This window comes from Strix uralensis, chromosome 22 (assembly GCF_047716275.1).
Source record: "Strix uralensis isolate ZFMK-TIS-50842 chromosome 22, bStrUra1, whole genome shotgun sequence".
NCBI lineage: Eukaryota > Metazoa > Chordata > Aves > Strigiformes > Strigidae > Strix > Strix uralensis.
The window spans coordinates 3966025-3987638 of NC_133993.1; the positions used below are offsets into that span (position 1 = coordinate 3966025).

At 43.2% G+C, this 21614-nt stretch overlaps 1 protein-coding gene and 1 pseudogene across 1 annotated transcript; one reads left to right on the forward strand and one right to left on the reverse strand.

Moving 5' to 3' along the window:
* Positions 1-4799: 4799 nt before the first annotated feature.
* LOC141953703 (olfactory receptor 10A7-like) lies at positions 4800-5798 on the reverse strand. The gene has a single exon (XM_074892504.1). The coding sequence runs from the start codon at positions 5748-5750 to the stop codon at positions 4800-4802; it is 951 nt and encodes a 316-aa protein (XP_074748605.1). The 5' UTR covers positions 5751-5798.
* A 13658-nt stretch (positions 5799-19456) lies between these two features.
* LOC141953601 (olfactory receptor 5AR1-like) lies at positions 19457-20425 on the forward strand (annotated as a pseudogene).
* Positions 20426-21614: the final 1189 nt, after the last annotated feature.

Sequence of the window (21614 nt, forward strand, 5' to 3'; positions counted from 1 at the left end):
TCAGCTTCTTTAAACTGGACATTTCTTTCAAGAGAAAACACCATTTTATCTCAACATCATTAGTGGCTCAGAGAAGACCTTGGCAGTGAGCTATGCACAGTGCATGCAGGCTGGCCCGTAACAGGGACTGCAAGCTCTGAACTAAGGCCTGTCCATACACCTGCCTCTGGCGGCCTGAAAACTCTTCCTGAGGTCTCCCACAAAGGCGGGAAAGTTAAAACCTCAATTTTGGCTCACTAGCTAAGGGATTTATAAAGGAAAGTTGCCTTGTTCTCTGACTAGAAATGAAGATGTGCGCTATATCCACAGTTCTAAAAGAATCTGTTACAGTAAGTGATCCCTGACGCTCAGGGCAAGGGGGTGCAAAGCAACTTTGCTCCATACTCTGGCCTAGCAACCCACAGAGATCACCATGGCCACCCTTGGTAATATTTTGCCAGGGTCTCCTGTAGGAGCCATACAGTGACCCTCTCATCCATAATTTTTAGACACAATGACTTTGTTTTCATTTCAAAGTGCTTGAAATAAGAAGACCGTGGTGCAGGCAGCAAAGGTAGGATTTGTTCTGCATGATGATGAGGCTGCGTATCATGTGCAAGCAGAGTCTCACATGGGTGGTGCGGGTATTTTGGGGGTTGTAATGCGTGCTGGCACAGAGATGGAAGTGTCAGAAAGTTATGTAGAGAACGGGACTCAAGCCTGATTTCCTCCATGCAGCCTTTGGGAGAAATTGTAGTCTGAACTGTTACCATTCTTGCTGAGTTCAATTTCACATGGAATTGGCTATTTTGTTCCGAAGAACACCTTGAAACTGACCTCACAGTCGTGCACTACAGAAGCTCGGAGTACAAGGAAATGGTGGCAAATCACACATCTAGGTTTTCTGGCTGTGTTGACCCAACTCTGGGCTGGGTTCATTGACCTTCCCCTGGGTTCATTGACCTTCCTCTGGGTTCATATTTACCTTCCCCTGGGTTCATTTGTCAATGTCTTCCTTGTGTTTGGGTCTCAAAACTGGACACAGAATTCTAGAGGTCATCTAACAAGTACTGAGCAAAGGGAGATAATCCCTTCCCTCAGGCTACTGGCCATGCTCCTGCTAAGACAGCCCGATTTGCTGTTAGCTTGCTTTGCCTCTGGGGCATGCTGGTGGCCAGTTCTTATTATCTGATTTCTGTCTGTTAAGCGAGCCCAGGTTTTTCACCAGTTTCGTACTACACAGATATATCTCCATTTCTCAGCCTGAAACATACAAATAAGAAAACCCACACATCATGTGTGACCCACTCACTTGTCCAGGAGCATAAGGAAGTGTAATGAGAAATCTGTCAAGGCTGATGAGGCAAAGCTTTAAACAAGGTGCACTGGAGGTTGGGGGTGACAGCCTACAGCTGAGGACAGGAACGGAGGAGTGTCTGGTAAATCCATGGGGCAGGGTAATGAGCGTGGGAGAGCCCTCAGGAAAAATGAAACAGCATAAAACTGGGCTCTCTGCAAGTGGCTATGCACATGGAGAAGTGGTTAGAGCCCTGCAAGCCAACGCACAACTGTGATGTCACTGGAGTAACTGAGCTCTTATTTGACTGATATTGTGCCACGCGAAGGCTATATGGGAAGGACAGGCATGGACAAAGTGGAGGAGGTTTCCTGTCACGTGAAGGAGCAACAATTCCACAGGTGGGCAGTGGGCCATCTGAAACGCGTGGGAAATATTCATACCATAGGCTATGTCCTCCAGCCCCAACCGCTTTCTTGGCACGCCACTGGCCTCAGTCCAGTGTATCAACATTTTCCTTCTCTTGTGGAAAACTGGATACAGTATTCTAGATGCGGTCAGATGAGTACTGTGTAAGGTGGACTAATCACTTCCCCAGATTTCCTGTTTGCACTCCTGCTGATAAGAGCTGTCAGCTTCCCATCCTGCCATTGCGGATTCTTGCTACCAAGGAAATAGTAGGTGGGATCCCATATGCAGCAGCTGTAAAGGGCAAAAGAGCTCAAGGGAACTCACAAATCTTCAAGGGAAATCTTCAAGCACAAAAGTGGTCCATCTGAATATTCAGATTTTATTTACTCTTAATGGATATTATTTAATCGTAATGAACAGAATGGATTTTTTCAACAGCTGCACTGATATTCCTCTCAATACCAGTATTTGATTCGGTATATGGTCATTCCAAACCCCAGAGAGCTGTAAGGTGTTTTGTAATTTCCCTAGCTGGCCTTGTTGGGACAATCACAATCTAGTCCAATGGAAAGGTACACAGTTTATCATTCTCACAGAGGTATCCCATATTCCCATGAGAGTGTGAGACCAATTTATAGCATACATGCAGCTGAGCAAAAGGACTGGAGGGTACAGAATGCATTTCCTTTGTAACTATATTTAGAGAGAAAATAATAGGTGGCCACTAATATTCATGAAAGCCTTTGGGTTTAAATGGCAGGGGGAAAGAAGAGAAGCTATTGATTCACGGAAAAAAGACTCTACATCTCCAATAGAGTTATACAGCAGGTATGTTTACTCCAGCGCTGGGGTGCAAGGGGATTTCTCCACAAAGCTTGCACACCCACCGCACATTTTACCAAAAACTTATCGAGTGTGGATATACATATTCATTGGATCACATAGCACAAACATCCATATGCATGAGTGAGGCTGGGTTGGTTCTAGAGGCTGGTGTCAGCAGTTTATGTTCTCTCTGCACCTGCCCATTGCCTCCTGGGGGGCGTCTTCGGGGGCCTTTGGGAGGAAGGCTCACAGTCCTCCTCACCTTGTACTTTTCCAAGCGCAGATTCTCTTGGCCAATTTCTTGAATAATAAGAGTGTTTTCAGCCAGTTTACTGTTTCTATCTTATCTAAAAGTACCAGTGGAACTTCCAGCATCCATATATGGCTATCTTTATTCATTACCAAGACTAGACTAGTTAGAGCACATCTGTTTCCCAAGGACAAAAACATAATATTTTGCTGAACACTGCAGTTCTTGGTAGATTTTCACAGTAAACTGCTTTGTTTTGATGAGCACAGTAGTCCCTGGTAAAACGCCACAGAACCGTCTGGGCAAACAGGATTATTAGCAATATTCAAAAATACTATAACTAATACTATAAATTGCTATAAGTAAGTAAATAAGTTGCTAAGCAGTTTGTTATAAATAAATAAGTAAATAAGCCTCAAAACAAGTAATCATTTCTCTGTATCACTATAAATGTATTTAACGTTATGGATGCTGGTGTCAATGGGTGGGATTAGTGGGTGAAACGCACCTCCCTTATATCAGGGAGAGATTCCCATCCCATCGGTTGAGGTGCCTGCTGTGTAGGTATCTGCAAGCAAGCTGGGTTTCTGGGTTTCCACTGTCGGCAGAGGAGATCTAACTGATACCTCGGTGAAGTCCAGAGGACTGTTTGTCTCACCTTGTGGTCAGCAATGACTCACTTGTCAAGATGTCCCTGAGTCCATGGAACCTCACACAACCAGCTGTTGCGTTAAGAGCTCCATGAGAAGCCATCTGCATGGGAGGCAACACAAGTCCTATTAGCTGGTGTCCTTTCACAGGTGACAGAGATCTATGCAGCAGTCCAGGGTAAAAGTGTCTCACCCTGAAGCAGACAACAACTTTTGGCCTGAGCAATCAGGCCCTACACGTGCCAGGTTCTCGTTGCTGAGCAGAGAGGGTCTCAGGAGACCATCAGGGCTGTAGGCATCTGCACTACAGAGTTTAACTTCAGACAGGTGGAGTCTGAGCTTGACAGCAGAGCTTGGCTTTGTGCCATAGTGAAACAATGCTCTTTAGTCTTCTGGTTACAGAAGGATTCGCTTTACCAGCAGAGGAACAGTGGAAATATTAATTATAGGTGAAGCTGGAAAAACTGAAGTGGCATGTGATAATCAGAATTATGGTGAATGATCCCATTGGTGACCTTCAATAATGTGTTGACCTTGGCTGGCTGCCAGGTGCCCACCAAGCTGCTCTATCACTCCCCTCCCTCAGCAGGATGGGGGGAGAAAATAAGGACAGGGAGATGACTCACCACATACAGTCATGGGACAAAGAGACTCCTCTTGGGAAAATTAATTTAATTTATTGCCAATTAATAACAGACTAGGATACTGAGAAATAAAAAACAAAGCCAAAATCACCTTCCCACCACCTCTCTTCTTTCTAGGCTCAACTTCACTCCCGACTCCAAGATGTTTGTGGGTGCTGTTCTATATGAAGTGCTTAGTTCTTCCTGGAAACAGGGAATGAGCATTAGCTGCTCTTCCTTTCCTTTGCCTTCCCCACACCTTCAATAAAAAAATGAGTCTCTTCAAGAAGTGAAGTGATTTCTTTAACACTTTCATCCAGTGGATCTCTTTTCTGCTGGAAGGAATGGAAATCATAACAAGGAAAAAAAGTCAAATCAACACACCTATTCACTATCCATTTGTGTATGCTTAGTCTGAAAAGGTGACTGTAAAAGAATGTTTCTGAAGTGAGAGGGGCAGCTGAGCTCCTGCAGTGAAAGTGATGACTTCCAACCTGAGTACCTGCAGAAGATGTAGGAAGTGGGGTGGGTTTTGGCTCTCTGTTTTAGAAGAAATGCCTGGTATAATTTTCGTACTCCTAGAGGAAGAAACGGAAATGGAAATTCTAAATATTTTGCTTCCGAAGCAAAGGACAAGGACAAAATACTCTCAAGTATGAAATATCTTTTTGTTTCTGGTGTTTCCAGTGAGCTAGTAAAACTTACACACCTACCAAAAATGGAAATAACGTTTTTGAACTACATGTTCATGGACAAGTAAAGATTTACTTCTTCATCAGCTCAGCCACCGTTCCAATTAGCACCTCTTTCACATCTTTATTCCTCAGGCTGTAAATCAGGGGGTTTAACATAGGAGTTATGGCTGTGTATATGAGAGGCAGAAATTTCTTAACGTCTTGTGAATAACTGGCTTTAGGCTGTAAGTAAATTAAAGTCCCACTTCCACAGTGCAATGTTACAACAGTAAGGTGTGAGGAACAGGTGGAGAAGGTCTTGTGTCTGCCCTCAGTAGAGGAAATCTTCAGGATGTTGGAGATGACGCAGGCATAGGATACCAGGATGAGACAAAATGGTGCAAAGATGACCAGCACTGTGGCTGTAATGATCTGCTTTTCATAGAAAGATGTGTCCGTGCAGGAGAGCATAATGAGGGGGGGAATATCACAGAAGAAGTAGTTAATCTTCTTGGGCCCACAAAATGGCAGTGTGAACACCCAAGATGTGTGCACCACAGACACAACATTACCACTGCAGAACGACAGCAGGACCAAGGAATGACAAACTCTGCTGTTCATGATGACTGAATATCTAAGGGGTTTGCATATGGCCACGTAACGGTCATAAGCCATGGCTGCCAAAAGGTACCATTCTGTAGTTCCTAAGAAAATCACACAGTAGAGCTGTGTGGCACAGCCCGTGTAGGAAATGCTCCTGTCCTCTGACAGGAAGTTTACCAGCATCTTGGGGACAACGGTTGATGCTGTGGAAATATCCAGGAAGGACAAGACCCGGAGGAAGAAGTACATGGGCGTGCGGAGGGTGGGGTGCACTGTGACCATGAAGATGAGAAGATTCCCAATGATGGTGAAGGTGTACATTAAGCAGAATGTGAAGAACAGCAAGTGCTGCAGTTCTGGGTGGTTGGACAATCCAGAGAGGACAAATGCCGTCAGCAGGGTGTGGTTTCCTGGTTCTGGTCCCTCTGTTGGCTTCATCTGGGAGGAATCAAATGGACAGACTGTCAGAGGGGTAGTCGCTGCACCAAGATCACGGTGCTTCCTCCAGTTACTGAAGCGAGGAGTCTCTTGGGAATCCCCGGAGAGCCACTGGATCAAAGGGTGCAACTCTAGAGCTGGCTTAGCTGAACAGAGTAAGACAGCAATGGCTGTGTGTGCTGAAAGCACATGATGTTAGTGCTCTCTAAGTTACATAGTCTGGGAGAGTGACCAAGCAGAGAGCTATGAAGAGTCGGTATTAAAGGCTTGGCTCCATCATGGGTGTAGGGTTAATTGCTGGAAACACGTGCTCCCTCAAAATGTCAGGTCTGTTGTCCCAGCTGATTCCATAGGCACCTTCTGCACTGGTGGAAAGCCCAACTGACAGCCAAAAAACCAACAGTCCAAGGAAAACAAAATAATTTTGCTGCCTTGGGGATGTAGTGGGCACTGCTCCACTTAGGAGCACCTGCTTGCACTCTGCTGAGACCTAGTTTTTTCTACTGAGTGGACTGGCAGGGCAGGCAGCCTTCCTCCAAGACATGTGATGTTAGCTTAGAGGAGCCCAACCCTAGATGAAAGCCAGGGAAGCTCAGTCTGTGGGAGGCTTTGGCTCATATTCACAGCCTTCCCCAGCTGTCAGTGGGACAGAAAGACTTCTGAGCTCAGCTCCAGGGAAAGCACCCCCAAATGGAGCAAGTAGAAGCCATGAGGGAAGACCTAAACCAACTCCTGTCGCTGGAGGAAAGCCCACATGGCAACTGAAACACTGGCAGAGCAGAGAAAGCAGCACCAAACTAAACCAAAACAAAACTCTCTCTATAGACAGGCAAAGGAAGAAGGAATAATTAGGGGGAAAGATGCCCACAGAGAACACTAAGGACGTGCAAAGGCTGAAGCTCACTACTGTCTATCTGCTTCATTAGTCACACTGCCTCATTACCTGATGAGTGTTGCCGTGTGTGTGATGCTGATAGGATATTCCTGCAGCGCTGTGCCGGCCGTGGTAGCTTTGTCTTTTCTCACTGCCCAGAATGGGAAACTGATGCACAGAAAGAGAGAAGAAATTAGCCGCCCACAGAGGAGAAAGTGGTCATTAATTCTTGTCATCTCTTATCAAAGGGGCAACCAACCACTGGGCTACACCAGTAAATCTCAAGGCACAGAATGCATTTTGGCAGCAGAAATGTATCCATATATGGGGACAGAGGGGGGAAGAAGCTTTCCACTGTACACACATGGACCTGGTCAACACATCACAGCACACAGAGAAGGTCCCATCACGAAAGCAAGAGCAGTGCCTACAGCCCTGTCATGATTCAGTCCCTCCTCGTACTGGCTCCATCTAATTTCTCTTTCTGCTATAACGTAACTCACACAATATGCCTTTTTGTCCGTGGGTTTTTCTAACATGAACGTGAAAGCGAAAGCTGTGGAACTGGGAGCCACAGATGATTTTGACTTACAAGCACAATAAAGAGACTATTAACGTTCCCAGGCATTTAAAGGTCTCATGTATTTAAAAGGAATCTTTCTGGTTTTGACTGTTTCCATTCACACAGAAATGACAGAACACTGTGTTATCTGAAGCTCCAAATTCTGAGAGATCCCTCAATATAACCTGTGCATAACAGAATAGAGAATGACCTTAAAAATTCCCTGCAGTTTGTAATGGCACACACTCATGCGAGTTTTCTTAACCTGCTGGATCCATGTAGCTGAAGAAGAATCTAATTCTGCTCTTTGACCCCTTGTGAAAGTTTTGGACTGTTGCTTTGGTCATTAGCTGTGAATTAAAGTCAATAAAATGCACAGCAGTCATTGTTTTACTGATAGGTTAGCATTTTATTCCCTAATGCAGAAGACCTCTCAGAAACAACTCTCACTTTGTGTAATTCTTGTTCAGTGGCTATGAGGGCCTTGAAGTGTTGGTCTTAGTTCTTCTTTGGATTTGCTTTATGTATTCACAATAAGCATTCTGAAGTAAGTGTCCTACCTTCAGCAGCTCTGCCATCCAGTGCCTCCAAAATGGATCATGCAAATCTCACTAGAAGAATTTCCTCTGTTTTCTTACATTAGGGACAGCGTTGGCCGATCGATGACTCCTACAGTCAGCTTATGTTGCAGATTTTAAATTGCATTTCAAATGCAGATGCCCTCCTGCCACAGCTTGAATAATCTGTGACATTAGCACATGATATATTCCATGGAACGTCAGGCATGTTTTCTCCAAAGCACCATAAATAGAATTTACTTGTCCTTCACACAGATATCGTAAATGCCAGTTGCCAAAGTCTAGCTTCACAGAGAAGAAGAAGAGGAATTTGCTAAAATTGTTTCAACTTAGTAGACTTGGATGCAACTGAAAAGTTAAAGATCTCAGTGCATCTTTTTCTTTTTCTTTCTTTTTTTTTTTTTTTTTTTTTCCCCAAGAAGAGAACAGCTGGGCTACATCAGAGACATGGCTTACTCCAGGTTTAAGTAGAGTCTCTTGAAATCCCTATTTCCCCTATGGGTGGGATTGATTTCAGCTGATTTTTGGTAATAAGTTTTTGGTAAAATGTGCGGTGGGTGTGCAAGCTTTGTGGAGAAATCCCCTTGCACCCCAGCGCTGGAGTAAACATACCTGCTGTATAACTCTATTGGAGATGTAGAGTCTTTTTTCCGTGAATCGATAGCTTCTCTTCTTTCCCCCTGCCATTTAAACCCAAAGGCTTTCATGAATATTAGTGGCCACCTATTATTTTCTCTCTAAATATAGTTACAAAGGAAATGCATTCTGTTCCCTCCAGTCCTTTTGCTCAGCTGTATCTATGCTATAAATTGGTTTCACACTTTCATGGGAATACAAAAAAATTGAGGTTTTATCTTTCCTGTCTTTGTGGAAGACATCAGGCAGAGTTTTCAGGGCACCAGAGGCAGGTGTATGGACAGGCTTTTGTCCAGAGCTTGCAGTCCCTGTTGCGGGCCAGCCTACATGCACTACATATCCTACATAGCTCACTGCCAAGGTCTTCTCTGAGCCACTAATGATGTTGAGATAATATGGTCCAAAGTCACAATGAGGCATACATAGAGGTCATGATAGTTGTAAATTCCATCTCTTACCTGACAGAAAATTAAATAGAGGAAGGAACATGGATGTGCAAGCACATGAATTTTGTTACTTGGTCCTTTGCCAGCAGTTCCTGACATTCCAGAATTTCTACTAGAAACAAAAAATCGTATCTTTAGTCTTGTACCAAATTAGCAACTCTCCGTTTCATCAAATAGGAGCTATCTCCCCAGGAATTTCTCCCCTAGAAATCAGAATTTTTTCCAAGTACAGTTTAAAGAAACTGACAGCAAGGGTGGCTGACTAAAGATAGAAGTCTCTGAGAGCACCAGAGAGAGAGAAAGAAGTGCGGTGGGGAATAAAGAGAGAGAGAGAGAGAGAGTGCTTCACTTTCTTATATGAGTAAAGTGAGGAGAATTATAACTGTCCTTATGTTTGGTGGTGAGTGAAGTCCAAATCCCTGGTGTTGGGTTTGGACCTGCTGACTTTTATTCCTTTCTTTTTTTCTTTGACTTTTCTCGTTTTGTTCTGCTCAGACCCCAGACTTACATGAGAAACTTATGTTGATTCTTACAGCTTCACTAAGGGCAAGTCATGCTTGACTAATCTAGTGGCCTTCTACGATGGAGTGACTGCATCAGTGGAAAAGGGAAGTGCTAGTGATGTCACCTACCTGGATCTCTGTAAGACCTTTGGTACGGTCCCCAACAACATACTTGCCACTAAGTTGGAGACGTATGGATTTAACTGTCAGGTGGATAAGGTATTGGCTTGATGGCTGTGTCCAGAGTTACAGTCAATGGCTCAATGTCCAAGTGGAAACCAGTAGCAAGGGCTGTCCCTCAAGGGTCCGTACGGGGACCAATACTATTTAATATCTTCATTAATGACGCAGAGAGTAGGGTTGAGTGCATCTTCATCAAGTTTGCAGATGACACCAAGCTGAGTGGTGCAGCTGATTTGCTAGAGGAAAGGGATGCCATCCAGAGGGACCTTGACAGGCTTGAGGAGTGGGTTTGTGTGAAGCTCATCAAGTTCAACAAGGCCAAGTGCAAGGTCCTGCACCTGGGTTGGGGCAATGACCAGAATCATCAGAAACTGGGGATGAATGGATTCAGAAAAGCCATGTGGAGAAAGATTTAGGGATACTGATGGATGACAAATTGGACATGAGCTGGTAATGTGCACTCACAGCCCAGAAAGCCAAGCATATCCTGGGCTGCTTCGAAAGAAATGTGGCCAGCAGGTCAAGGGAGGTGTTTCTCCCCTTCTACTCTGTTCTCATGAGACCCCACCTGGACTACTGCATCTAGCTTTGAGGTCTCCAGTAAAAGACAGACATGGACCTGTTCGAGTGGGTCCCGAGGAAGGCTACAAAAATTATCTGAGGGGTGAAACACCTCTCCTGTGAAGAAAGGTTGAGACTACCAGCTACTGTTCCCTGGAAGTTATGACACTGATGTCCAGTGCTTGTAAAGACAAGTGCTTTGAGAAGCGTGCTTAAGAAATGATGTGCCTTTCTTTCTGAAAAATAGTGCTAGGACCCCAGTAGCTGAAAGTGGAGAAGGGGGCAAGAGGCAGGAGATCCTGTGCAGCAAGCAGGACGTGAGCCATCAGTAAAAAGTTGTTCATGTGGGACTGTCTCAGCATTCTTTGTGCAGCAGCTATGCAGATGATTGATCGCTGGTAATTGTACTTACACCTCTGAGCCCTCTGATACCATCCTATGCCAGTGCTCAGGTTCTCAGCTATATCCTCCTCATTAGGGTTTCTGTGTCTGAGTGTTTATTTATTAAGTTTCTTTAATTTTCTCTTATCTGTCCTTATCTCCCCTTCCCTCTTTTTAATGCTGAATAGCTGCTAACCACATATCCTCACAAACTAGATCAACTTTCTACTCCAGGCATTTTTACAGAAAGCACAGAGAAATAGACTCATCCCCATTGACAGAGATTTAAGAACTGGATTGCTCCTTAGGCTAGCAGGTTACCCCTTAACCCTTTTCCTGCTTCCTCAACCCCTGAAGGAGGAGTTAAACACGGGTGTGTCTTTCATTCCTGGCTAGGAGCTGATGGACAGTGCTGCTCCCTTGTTCTTCTTTGCATTACAAAAATACAGCTTGGGGATGTGAGAGGGAAATGTTTCAAAGACTTGCCTATGAATGCACCATTTTCACATGTGTAAATCCCCTGGACTCCCTAGTTGATTATTTGAAGGGACCACCTTGCCTATCTCCCACCCAAACTGTGAACTCTTCTTCAGTATTTTCTCAGTAACATTTTATTCAGCTCTGTCGCAGAACAGTGTTTCTGCTGTGTAGGATAAAAGAAGCACAACACCTTGCCTTTCCTTGCTTTCTGGACCTGGAATGTTGGGCTCTTTTGTTTGTATCTTGTTGTGCTGTCTACCCACCCTTCTTGCAAGACAACTAGATGCTAATCTGCACCGTATCATCACACCTTTCACCTGTGGGTATCTCCTTCCTAATTTTTTTTCCCTGCTATTACCACAGCATGCAGCTTTATATAAATCAGGAGTTTTACTTGAAATTCTTTTTTTAAGATGCTTCTACAAGTTCAGGGTGGGGAAAACCAAATGCAAATAGAAGCTCATGTTATATTTGAATAAAACCTGAAAGCATATATACAAATGTGCTATATGTTTATGTATAGCTATTTAGCATTTATAAAGCTAAATAGAAATAGCTACAGCTCCCTCTACAGCTACAGCCCTTCCATATGTTTCATTGGTGATATTGTTGTAAATAGACTGCTCTCCTGCTTCTCAACCCTTTGAGCAGATTGAGACATGATGTTGTTCCCCTGATGAAGTAAAGGACAAATAATATTTCAAATGCTTAGGCTCTTTCTTTGTGGCCAGTTCAGACTCTCTTTAATTTCTCTGCAGAGGCTTTTCCCTGTGGTTTACACGGTTCTCACTCTCCCCGCATTTATTCACTGGGACAACTTTATTGAAGACAAATCCTTAAACGATACATTAGAAAAGAACTGTATATCCTGTATATGCTTGTGACACAGTCCATGGTAACAGGAGATGAGATGGGTGTTTCTAGATTTAGGCCTTATTTACATTTTCCACTTGTGGTAATTTGAACAGAAAGTCATGGCAGGAGCAAGGAACTGGGAAAGGGACATTACCTGAGAGGCTCGGCATTGTGTAAGGGGGGTTCAGGCTACCCATGAGCAGCCCTGGATTCAGCCAGATCCATGCAGTGTGAGAAATGATCTCCAGCAGAAAAAAACACACTTCATACATTCTATTCATTGTGGGAGGCATTGGCCTGTCAGCCTTGCACAGCCTGTGAGAAAGAGCTAGGCTTTGATGAAAAACAGGCCTTGGAAGAAAGATAAGAGGCTGCTGAGCTATGCCAAGGTGGCAGGGAAAAACAACAGACAGCTGCAACACTGAACTGTGGAAAAGTACTGAACTGTGAGAAGTTACTGCCGCAAGAATAGTGCGTGAATAAGAAGGTGATTGGTCTGCACAGCGCATGTTAGAGTGGTCTGATGGTGATAGGAGCAAAGGTTGATATCTGTCTAATTGCTGATTTGTTAAGTATGAAGTAAGAGCTTTACCGACAGCATCCGAGAGCATAAGTATGTACCATTGTAACAATAAACTCTCTTTCTTTATGGATTTCATCAGGAGTCCATGTCTCAGTTGCCACAATTCATTGACAATCTAAACATCAAATATTGTGAAAGTATCTTACCTCTTGAGTTTAGATGCCTAAATGTAAACATCTGATTTCAGACTGAATCCTACCCTACATTAAGCCAGTTGAATTCCTTCAGAAATGGAAAGCTGGAATTTATCAGTGCCTCAAGCGAGCAGAGATGCCATGGCCAGCATCATCTGGGACCTCCATCCTCTGCCCATAGCTCCAGCAGCTCCACATAAGCTCAGGCCTGGATGCTCTTCCCCTACCTCCCCTCCCACCTGTGTAAGCAGCCCTGTGCCCCATCACCTGCTCTTCCTGACATGTTTCTAGGCTTCCTGGTTTGACCTTGGTTCTGACTTGCCACCTTGTGTTTATCAGATGATCAACGGCCCTCAAAGGCTCTGTTCTGCTCACCTTTTTGTGTGTGCTGCAGGATTGCACCCTGTTGGTGGGGTCACTGCCTCTGCCTGTGTTTTGGACACCCTTGTCTCCCGATTAGTCCTCTCTCGTGGAGAAGCATCATTCCTGCTGCTCTCGGTAGTGCTATGACAAGGCAGATGAAAATGAAACATGTAAACACTGAATAACCCCTTGTTGCAGGTGAAGTAATTTTTGTTTCCTGAGGGAGGAATGGCTGGGGGGTGTGAGCGCTCATTAACAAGTACAGACAAAATGAGAATTTCAAGAAAACTCAAGTGACCGTGAATTCAACTTGAAAATAGTACACAGTTTGGGGGAAAAAAGGTAAGAGGGTGGGTAATGATGAAAGATATTTTACTCATTGTTATAAATTGTACTCTGATGCTCTCAGAATGAGATGTTTTATTTAAAATAACTATTTTCAGCACCTTTAGAGTGAAACAGGCTTTAAAAAAACATAGGGAAGTTCAAATGGATTTTCAGAAAGAAAAAAAAAGGTCACTTAAGCTGTGGCTGAGATCTAAGCTTAAGCATCTATATATGTACTTAGATGTGAACTTTAACTTCTGTAATAGGCGGGTGCTCCTATATAAGACTTTGATTTTCAACTGGGAAATGCTGAGGCGTCTGATGTCTCCCCACGGGGGAAGATCTGGCAGAGGGTACATGGTAAACCTGTTTCTCTTCAGTAGCCTCACTAGGAGACCAGGCAGGATTGATTCACTTGTCCAGACACCGACTGAGCACCACTTGATTTGTTCTAGTATATCCTGTCTGGCCCACTGACATCATCCAGAAAGGAAACTTCCGTATTTTGGACACCCTCAGGCACTGAATTGCCCTCGAGACTCCATCACCTGTATTGGGCAGGTAGGGTGCATAAGGCATCCCAAATGACATGGCACCTCGGTGTGGGCAACTGAACTAAGGTGTATACCCCTGACTCTAGTGGGAGGATAGATAGATAGATAGATAGATAGATAGATAGATAGATAGATACATACATACATACATACATACATACATACATAGATACATAGATAGATAGATAGATAGATACATACATACATACATACATAGATACATACATACATACATACATACATAGATACATAGATAGATAGATACATACATACATACATACATACATACATGTGGGCTGAGATGACTTACAGCATTCTGTCTGATGTCCCGCTGCCATTCTGAAAATGCACAAGTCTCCAGCAGGTTCTGTGCTACATCCGCATGACTGCAAAGTTGTCTCTGGTATCTAAGGACATCTAAAAGGATGTTTGATGTCTGTGTTTTGGCCTCTTGATCCCATTTTGCATTTACCTGCAGACACCTATATTTAGATGGCTAAATGCTACTACCTTGATCTTTGAGTCCCAATAACACGGGTTTGGGGCGTATTTAGAATGGGTCCAAAATGCTTCATAAGTGACTGCAGTTACAAGCATACATGCTTTCATCTAGTTGAGTTTTTAATTTGATTTTGCTGGGTTTTCTCAAATAAAACCAAAAATCTTTGCACTGATTTTTTCAAGTTCTCTTTTGCTGCCCATCTGAAAGGTGTTATGTTTAGTGCGTTTCACTTCTTGTTGCATTTAGTTGTTGGGAGCCGAATTCATGCTAACTGGAGGTTGAGAAGTTAGCTGGTGAAGGTAGTCATCTAGACTCCCTCTGTAGTCAGAGAAGTGAGATCAGCACCCTAAGAAATCCATTTTCCTTTCAAAAAGGTACCTAAAACTAGGGAATAGATCATCTTTTGGGTATGCTGTTTTCTCTCCATTAACTACAGAGAAAGACAAATGCATCTGCTTCGGAATTAGGAAAAGTGAGGCAGTATCCATCCTGTCACTGGAAGATGGACTAGGATGATGACATTTCTCTGCTTCATGCAGCGTCTTGTGAAGTGTCTAGTGATGTACACCCTTAGGCCCATAAAAATGGCTAAAGAAGCCTTTGGAGGTTAATTGTTCCTTTCTTCAGACTCGCCTTGATTTTTTTGCACCATTGCTGTTGCTTTGGTATTGCCAAGCAGCAGAGTCAAAGCATTACCTACTCGCAGCATCACTAGAAATGCTCGTTAACAGATGCCAAGTGGGAGTCTATGTGCTTGTGTATGGCATAAATGACGAAACAAGGGAGACCATAAAGTCAAACACAGCAAAGGGATCGTTAGCCCCAGAGCATCCAGTCAGAAGCATGCAGGGAGTTTTACTAAGAACTGGAGGGTACGTAAAGCATTTGGGAAGAGAAGACAGGTCAGAAGAGACTGCATTTCTGACTGTGACACTAAACGGGGAGGAGAAAGGAAACGGTGAAGCTTACCCTGAAATTGTCATAAGGCAAGCATGCCTTTCACTTCCTGGTTGACTTGTTTCATTGCCTGCAGCCACTAGGAATGGGATTCACCTTTCTTTCCTTTACATAGTCTTAGACTTCAGAGAAGTATATGTAGAGAACAGAAGGGCAGCAACTGTGATGGCATTTTTCAACTGAAAAAAACATTTGATGGGAAACCAGGGAAGAACATGCTAACAAGTCTGTCTTAACAAAGAAGAGCATTCCTGAGACACACAGGTAAGTATGATACATTGGGAGAAATCAATATGGATTTTCTACAGCCTTGAGTTTCTTGACGTTATTAACAAACAGGTAGACAAAGCAAACCTGCTTATTACATTTTATTTGGATTTCCCCAGAGTTTTTCACAGAAATGAAGCCACCCTGTAACAAAAGGAAAAAGCCTTAATTTCATTTAAGAAAAAAACCCAACAAACGTGAAACAGCAGTAAATGAATACTCATCACAGGAGAAAGAATTCACCAGACAAATTCACAGACCCTTATGTTCAAATTCATTGTATTCAAGATACTCGTAAATATTCCTAAACGATCTGGAAAATGAATGAGTGAACTCAGCTGTGGAGACCTCCAGAAAGGCTGGATTGCTTGAGTCACTAAGTTTGCTAAGATGGCAGGTGGAATTTGATAAAGACAGTTTAGAAGTGCTGCATCTGAAAAGTAACAATCCTAGGCAGGTGACCTGCTCTCCATAGTCTAAGAATGGGATTAAAAACATCTCCAGCGATGATGATAAGAACTTAGACAAGTACCTCACACAACAGTACATATTTTAAAAACAATCTGCACTGAATCCTACCCTTAGTTTTTAACATGCAAAATCATACAAAAGCTTGGTGCAATGAATCCTACCCTCCATCTAAGTGGTCTGTCAAACACTGAAGGAAGCTTCCATGTGTAAACCAGAATGGGGGTCTCTAGAATTTTAGAAGTTAAAGTATTGTGAATACCTTGGGTTAAGACTCATCTCATTCCATTTAGCCATCTAAAAGATAGGTGTAAAAGTCTGAGCAAGCTGTCAACAGTTCCCTCAGGGAGACATGGACCTCCAGAAGACAATCCTGGAGAAGCTGAAGTGCTGAAACAGAGGAACCTAGGGTCACTTGGGGTGATCAGAAATTATTTACCTGCAATCCAGGTGCTTTGCTTAAGACTGACTTCCTCAAGACTGACTTCTATAGCACACCTGTGTCACATCTGTCAGCCACATGTACATGTCTTGGGTACTCAAAAACATCCAGTGACTGATACAAGGAAATGATCACCTGCTTTGCAACTTATTTACTTATAGCAACTTATTGCAACTTATAATGATTTTTGAATATTGCTTAATAATCCTGCTTGCCCTGACTGTTCTGTGGAAGCTTACCAAGGACTACTGTGTTCAGCAAAAATAAGAGATATGTCCTTGGAAAGCAGATGGGTTCTAACAAGTTGAGTCTTTGTAGAGTATAGATAGCCAGACAGTAGAAACTAGTATGCTAGTGCTTTTAGATAAGACAGAAAAAGCAAACTGGCTGGAACCACTCTTGTTGTTCAACAAATTGGCTAAGAGAAACTGCACATGCTCCGAGGAAAAGTACAAGGTGAGGAGGACTGTGAGCCTTCCTCCAACAGACCCCCGAAGACGCCCCCCAGGAGGCAATGGGCAGGCGCAGAGAGAACATAAACTGCTGACACCAGCCTCTAGAACCAACCCAGCCTCACTCATGCATATGGATGTTTGTGTTATGTAATCCAATGAATATGTATATCCACACTCGATAAGTTTTTGGTAAAATGTGCGGTGGGTGTGCAAGCTTTGTGGAGAAATCCCCTTGCACCCCAGTGCCGGAGTAAACATACCAACATACCTGCTGTATAACTCTTTGAGCTGTAGAGTCTGTTTCCACGAATCAGTGACCATACACTAATAATATCATGCTTAGTTATCTGGCTGTGCTGGTTTTAGCTGGAATAGACTTAAATGTCTTCGTAGTACCTCATATGGGGCTATGTTTTGGATTTGTGCTGAAAACAGTGTTGATAACACGGGGATGTTTTCGTTCTTGCTGAGCAGGGCTTACACAGCATCGAGGCCTTTTCTGCTTCTCACGCCACCCTGCCAGCAAGCAGGCTGGGGGTGCACAGGGAGCTGTGAGGGGACACATCTGGGACAGCTGACCCCAAATGACCAAAGGGATATTCCATAACCATACAACGTCATGCTCAGCAATAAAATCAGGGAGAAGAAGAAGGAAAGGGAGGACATTCAGAGGGATGGTGTTTGTCTCCCCAAGTAACTGTTATGTGTGATTGAGCCCTGCTTTCCTGGAGATGGCTGAACACCTGCCTGCTCATGGGAAGTAGTGAATGAATTCCGTATTTTGCTTTCCTTGCATGTATGGCTTTTGCTTTAGCTATTAAACTATCTTTATCTCAACCCATGAGTTTTCTCACTGTCACCCTTTCGAATCTTTTCCCATCCCACTGGCTGGAAGTGAGCAAGCAGTCATGTGGTATCTAGTTGCCAGCTGGGGTTAAACCATGACAGTGACTGATTTAATCCAGATCATCTGAAGATACTCAGCTGCCCACCCATCTAGCACAGAGGGAGAATTATCTTGCCTGCTTCTGCCCATTGATTATGCAGGCAGGCTAAGGCCAACCTCTCTGACTCAGAAGTCTAAATCACAGATGGTTTTTGTGCTTAGAAGGACTGTAATTCCAAATTTATGCTCAGATTTTAGTGTTTTCTATTCAGAAGTGAGTTGTCTGATTCCTCTGGACCTTAGCTAGTAATCTAAAATCTAAGTTTGCTGGACAAGTTGAATAAAGAAGACTAACCATAGACCTCTGCAACTAATCATCTACCTTTGAGCTAGTTATTACTTGTTCTCTTACAGTTAGGAGAGACTGAGCCAATAGAGTCACTGGACTTTTATGGCAAGAGACATGTAAACTAAGTCAGACTAATCACTGCTGACAGTCTATTTCCAACATAAAAGGAAATTTTGAATATTTATTCTCATGTAAATATCTACATTGCCAATGTCTTAAGTTAGATAAAATTAATCCTGGAGGCAGTGACAGTTTCACTGGGAGTATGGAAAAGGCTTCAAGAAGACGGACTGACTTTCTGACTGCTAAGTGCCCTAATTTTATGGTTCCCAGTCACTAGTGTATGTCCAGATACCAAGAGCATGACATCCAAGTAGATCAAGCTTCTATTTTAAAAAGCTCTTGAAGTTTTTCAGTTAGTTTCTGACTTCAGCTGAAAATAACAATCATTGTAAATTATGTGATTTTTTTTTTTCTTAAACACAGGTACTCTCTCTGAGGACCTCTGAACAGAAAAGGCATTTTGTTTAAGTAGACAGTTAGCAGGACTTAACTCTGCCCACTGAACATCTTTAAAAATAGCTTTATATACCAGAAAATAAGGTAAAAGCTGAACATTAAATGCCCTTATCTTTCCAAGCTGATAGCAGGAGAAATGACTTTACCTTTGCTACTAGCTACTTGGCCATCTAACATGGCTGCTTGATGCTCAGAAAGTTATGATAAGCTGGAGTAAATCAATATTTGACTCTTACAGGAAAATGATACCTCAAGAGATGGAACTGAAAAGCACAAGAAAATGATATATTTTCATTGCACATAGTGAAATCTTTGGTTGAACTTCAAAATAAATACCTGTGACTGAAGAATTTATGTTCTCCGCACAACCACTGTAACTTGAATTTTCCAAAGCATCAAAGAAAGTTAGGTCCCCGACGTTCACTGAGAGTCTGTAGTACCAAGCACAGATTTTTCTTATCTAACATAAGGACTGTAACCCAGCTTTCTTTTTTTTTTTTTTTTTTTAATTTTATTTTTTGACATCTGAATAATAGTCTAAAAGTAGGCCAAGTCTTTATGTTCAAAGCATGGAACTCCGTATGATCCTTCTGATGTTAGTCATGTATTTTGTGTGATCTTGGCAACTTCTGGAAGGGGGACGGGTGAATCTTGACTCTGACAGGGAAGGTGGTGGAGATTAGCCTCACAGACATTAAGTTAGCTAGCATAAATACCCTCTTGGGAAACCAGGATTTTTGTAAGGGGGAAGAATTTTGTTCGGAAGATTCCTCTTTCTGTGTTAATTAACATACCTGTACTAAAAGTCAGCAGACTCTTCTCAAAAAATCAAAATATTTTCATGGACTTTACTATAACAGTTACAGTCAGGAGAAAACCAGAGCAGGGGAATGAAACAGCTGTCATGAAATTCATCATCCTTGGTTTCCAAAGTATTCCAGAAGTACAGTTTATCTTCTTCCTGATGTTTCTAGTGACCTACATTACAACTGTGTTGGGGAACCTCCTGATCATGGTGCTGGTTGTGACTGATCATCACCTTCATAACCCCATGTTCTTTTTCCTGGGGAATCTGTCATTCTTGGAGACCTGTTACGATTCCACCCAGATGCTGGCAAGTTTCCTAACAAGCAAATATGTGATTTCACTTAATGGTTGTTTTCTGCACTAATTTTCTTCACTGGGCTAGCAGGCGCAGAGTGTTGCCTCCTGTCTGTGATGTCTTATGACAGGTACACTGCCATATGCAAACCATTGCATTACAGAACCATAATGAATGGCAGGTGCTGCCTCCAGTTAGCAGGTGGATCCCGGGTAAATGGATTGTTGGCTAGTGCCATAGTCACCTCTCTGATGCCACAGATAACTTTCTGTGGCCCAAATGAAACTGATCATTTCTTCTGTGGCTTCACACCGGTGGTAAAGCTCTCCTGCAGTGATACCCACTGGACTGAGATTGTAACGTTCATCTTGTCCTCCCTTTTAACACTACCCCTGTTTCTCTTGACACTCCTATCTTATGTGTACATCAGCAACACTGTCCTCAGGATCCCATCCTCCATAGGAAGGCATAAGGCTTTTTCAGCCTGTTCTTCCCCCTTACTGTGGTGACACTTTTCTATGGGATCTTGATTGTTGTGTACTTGGTACCAAAACCAAACACCCTGGGAGACCTCCACAAAGTGTTTTCTGTTTGCACACAGTTCTGACTCCACTGGTCAATCCCCTCATCTATGGCTTAAGAAATAACAACATAAAGAAGGCTTTGAGAGCAGCCGTGAGCAAATACAGGGTTTTTGATAAGGTCTAGAAGCAGAAAAAATGATCTCAGAGTGAGAGGAGGGCTATGAATACTTTTAACTTTACCCTTACTGACAATACGGGCCCAGCTTCCAAATACAGAAGCTATAAATGTAATCTCTACTGATCAAAGAAGTACAATGACACTGAACCTATGAAGTATGTGCCTTTTTGAACCAGCAGACCAGATGAGCTCCTGAAGAGCATCTCAACAGCACTGTCAGTGGGCAAATTATTTGATTCCTGTAGTCTGAGAATCCAAAATATGCACTGGTGTGGTTTCATGTGAGCCATTTCCTAGGCTTTTATTACAGTTGTGACAAGAGCTAAGGAAATGTAACTGTCTGATAGAAGGATGAAAATAATTTGTCTTTTAGTTATAACTGTGGTGTAGCTTTGTGCAAACACATTCTACTTAGTCATTAATTCCCTAGGTGGTTCAGGAACTGCCCTGCTCTCAGCATAGATGAGTCAGTGGCCTGACCTGGGACACGGTGCTAAACCTAGACCAATCAATAGGCTCTATTTGTATACGTCAATGTGTTGGTTCACATCCTGGACTGAGAGTCTCTCTGTCCCAGAGACTTCTCCCAGCAGTTCCTACCAAAGAACAGATGGGCTTCTACATAGATAAGACACCTGGAAATCACAGAGGAAGGAATGATCCCAAAGTACAGGGATTTAAACATAGGACAGGAAATGTTTTCTGCACAGTTAGGACGAAAAATAGCAGGGCATCATGCATGTGCTGGACTGGTCAAAGAGGGCCACAGACCAGATTGATAGAAGAATTCAGGAGAGAAACATTCCGAGGAGTCTCATCCTATCCACCTGAAGATGCTGCTGCAAAGACTTTTTCAACAGAGTCCCATCACCCCCTGGACAGGGACCAAGCATCCTCTCTGGGAGATTTTGATTCACCTTCTGAGCATTACTTTTGCAAAGAACCCAAAAAGTTACTGTTACATTTAATAATCCCTCTGTGACCATCTGTGCAATGTAGTCAATGGAGGGTGTCCTGGGTCTGGCTGGGATGGAGTTAACTTTCTTCAGAGCAGCCCATACAGCGCTGTGCTTTGTATTTGTGACCAAACCAGTGTTGATAACTGTGTATTAGGTTTATGCTGCAAGGCTGGGGGCAAGGGGCTAGGTGAGGCTGCAGAACTGGCCTCTGTGAGAAGAGGTCAGGTGCTGCCCCT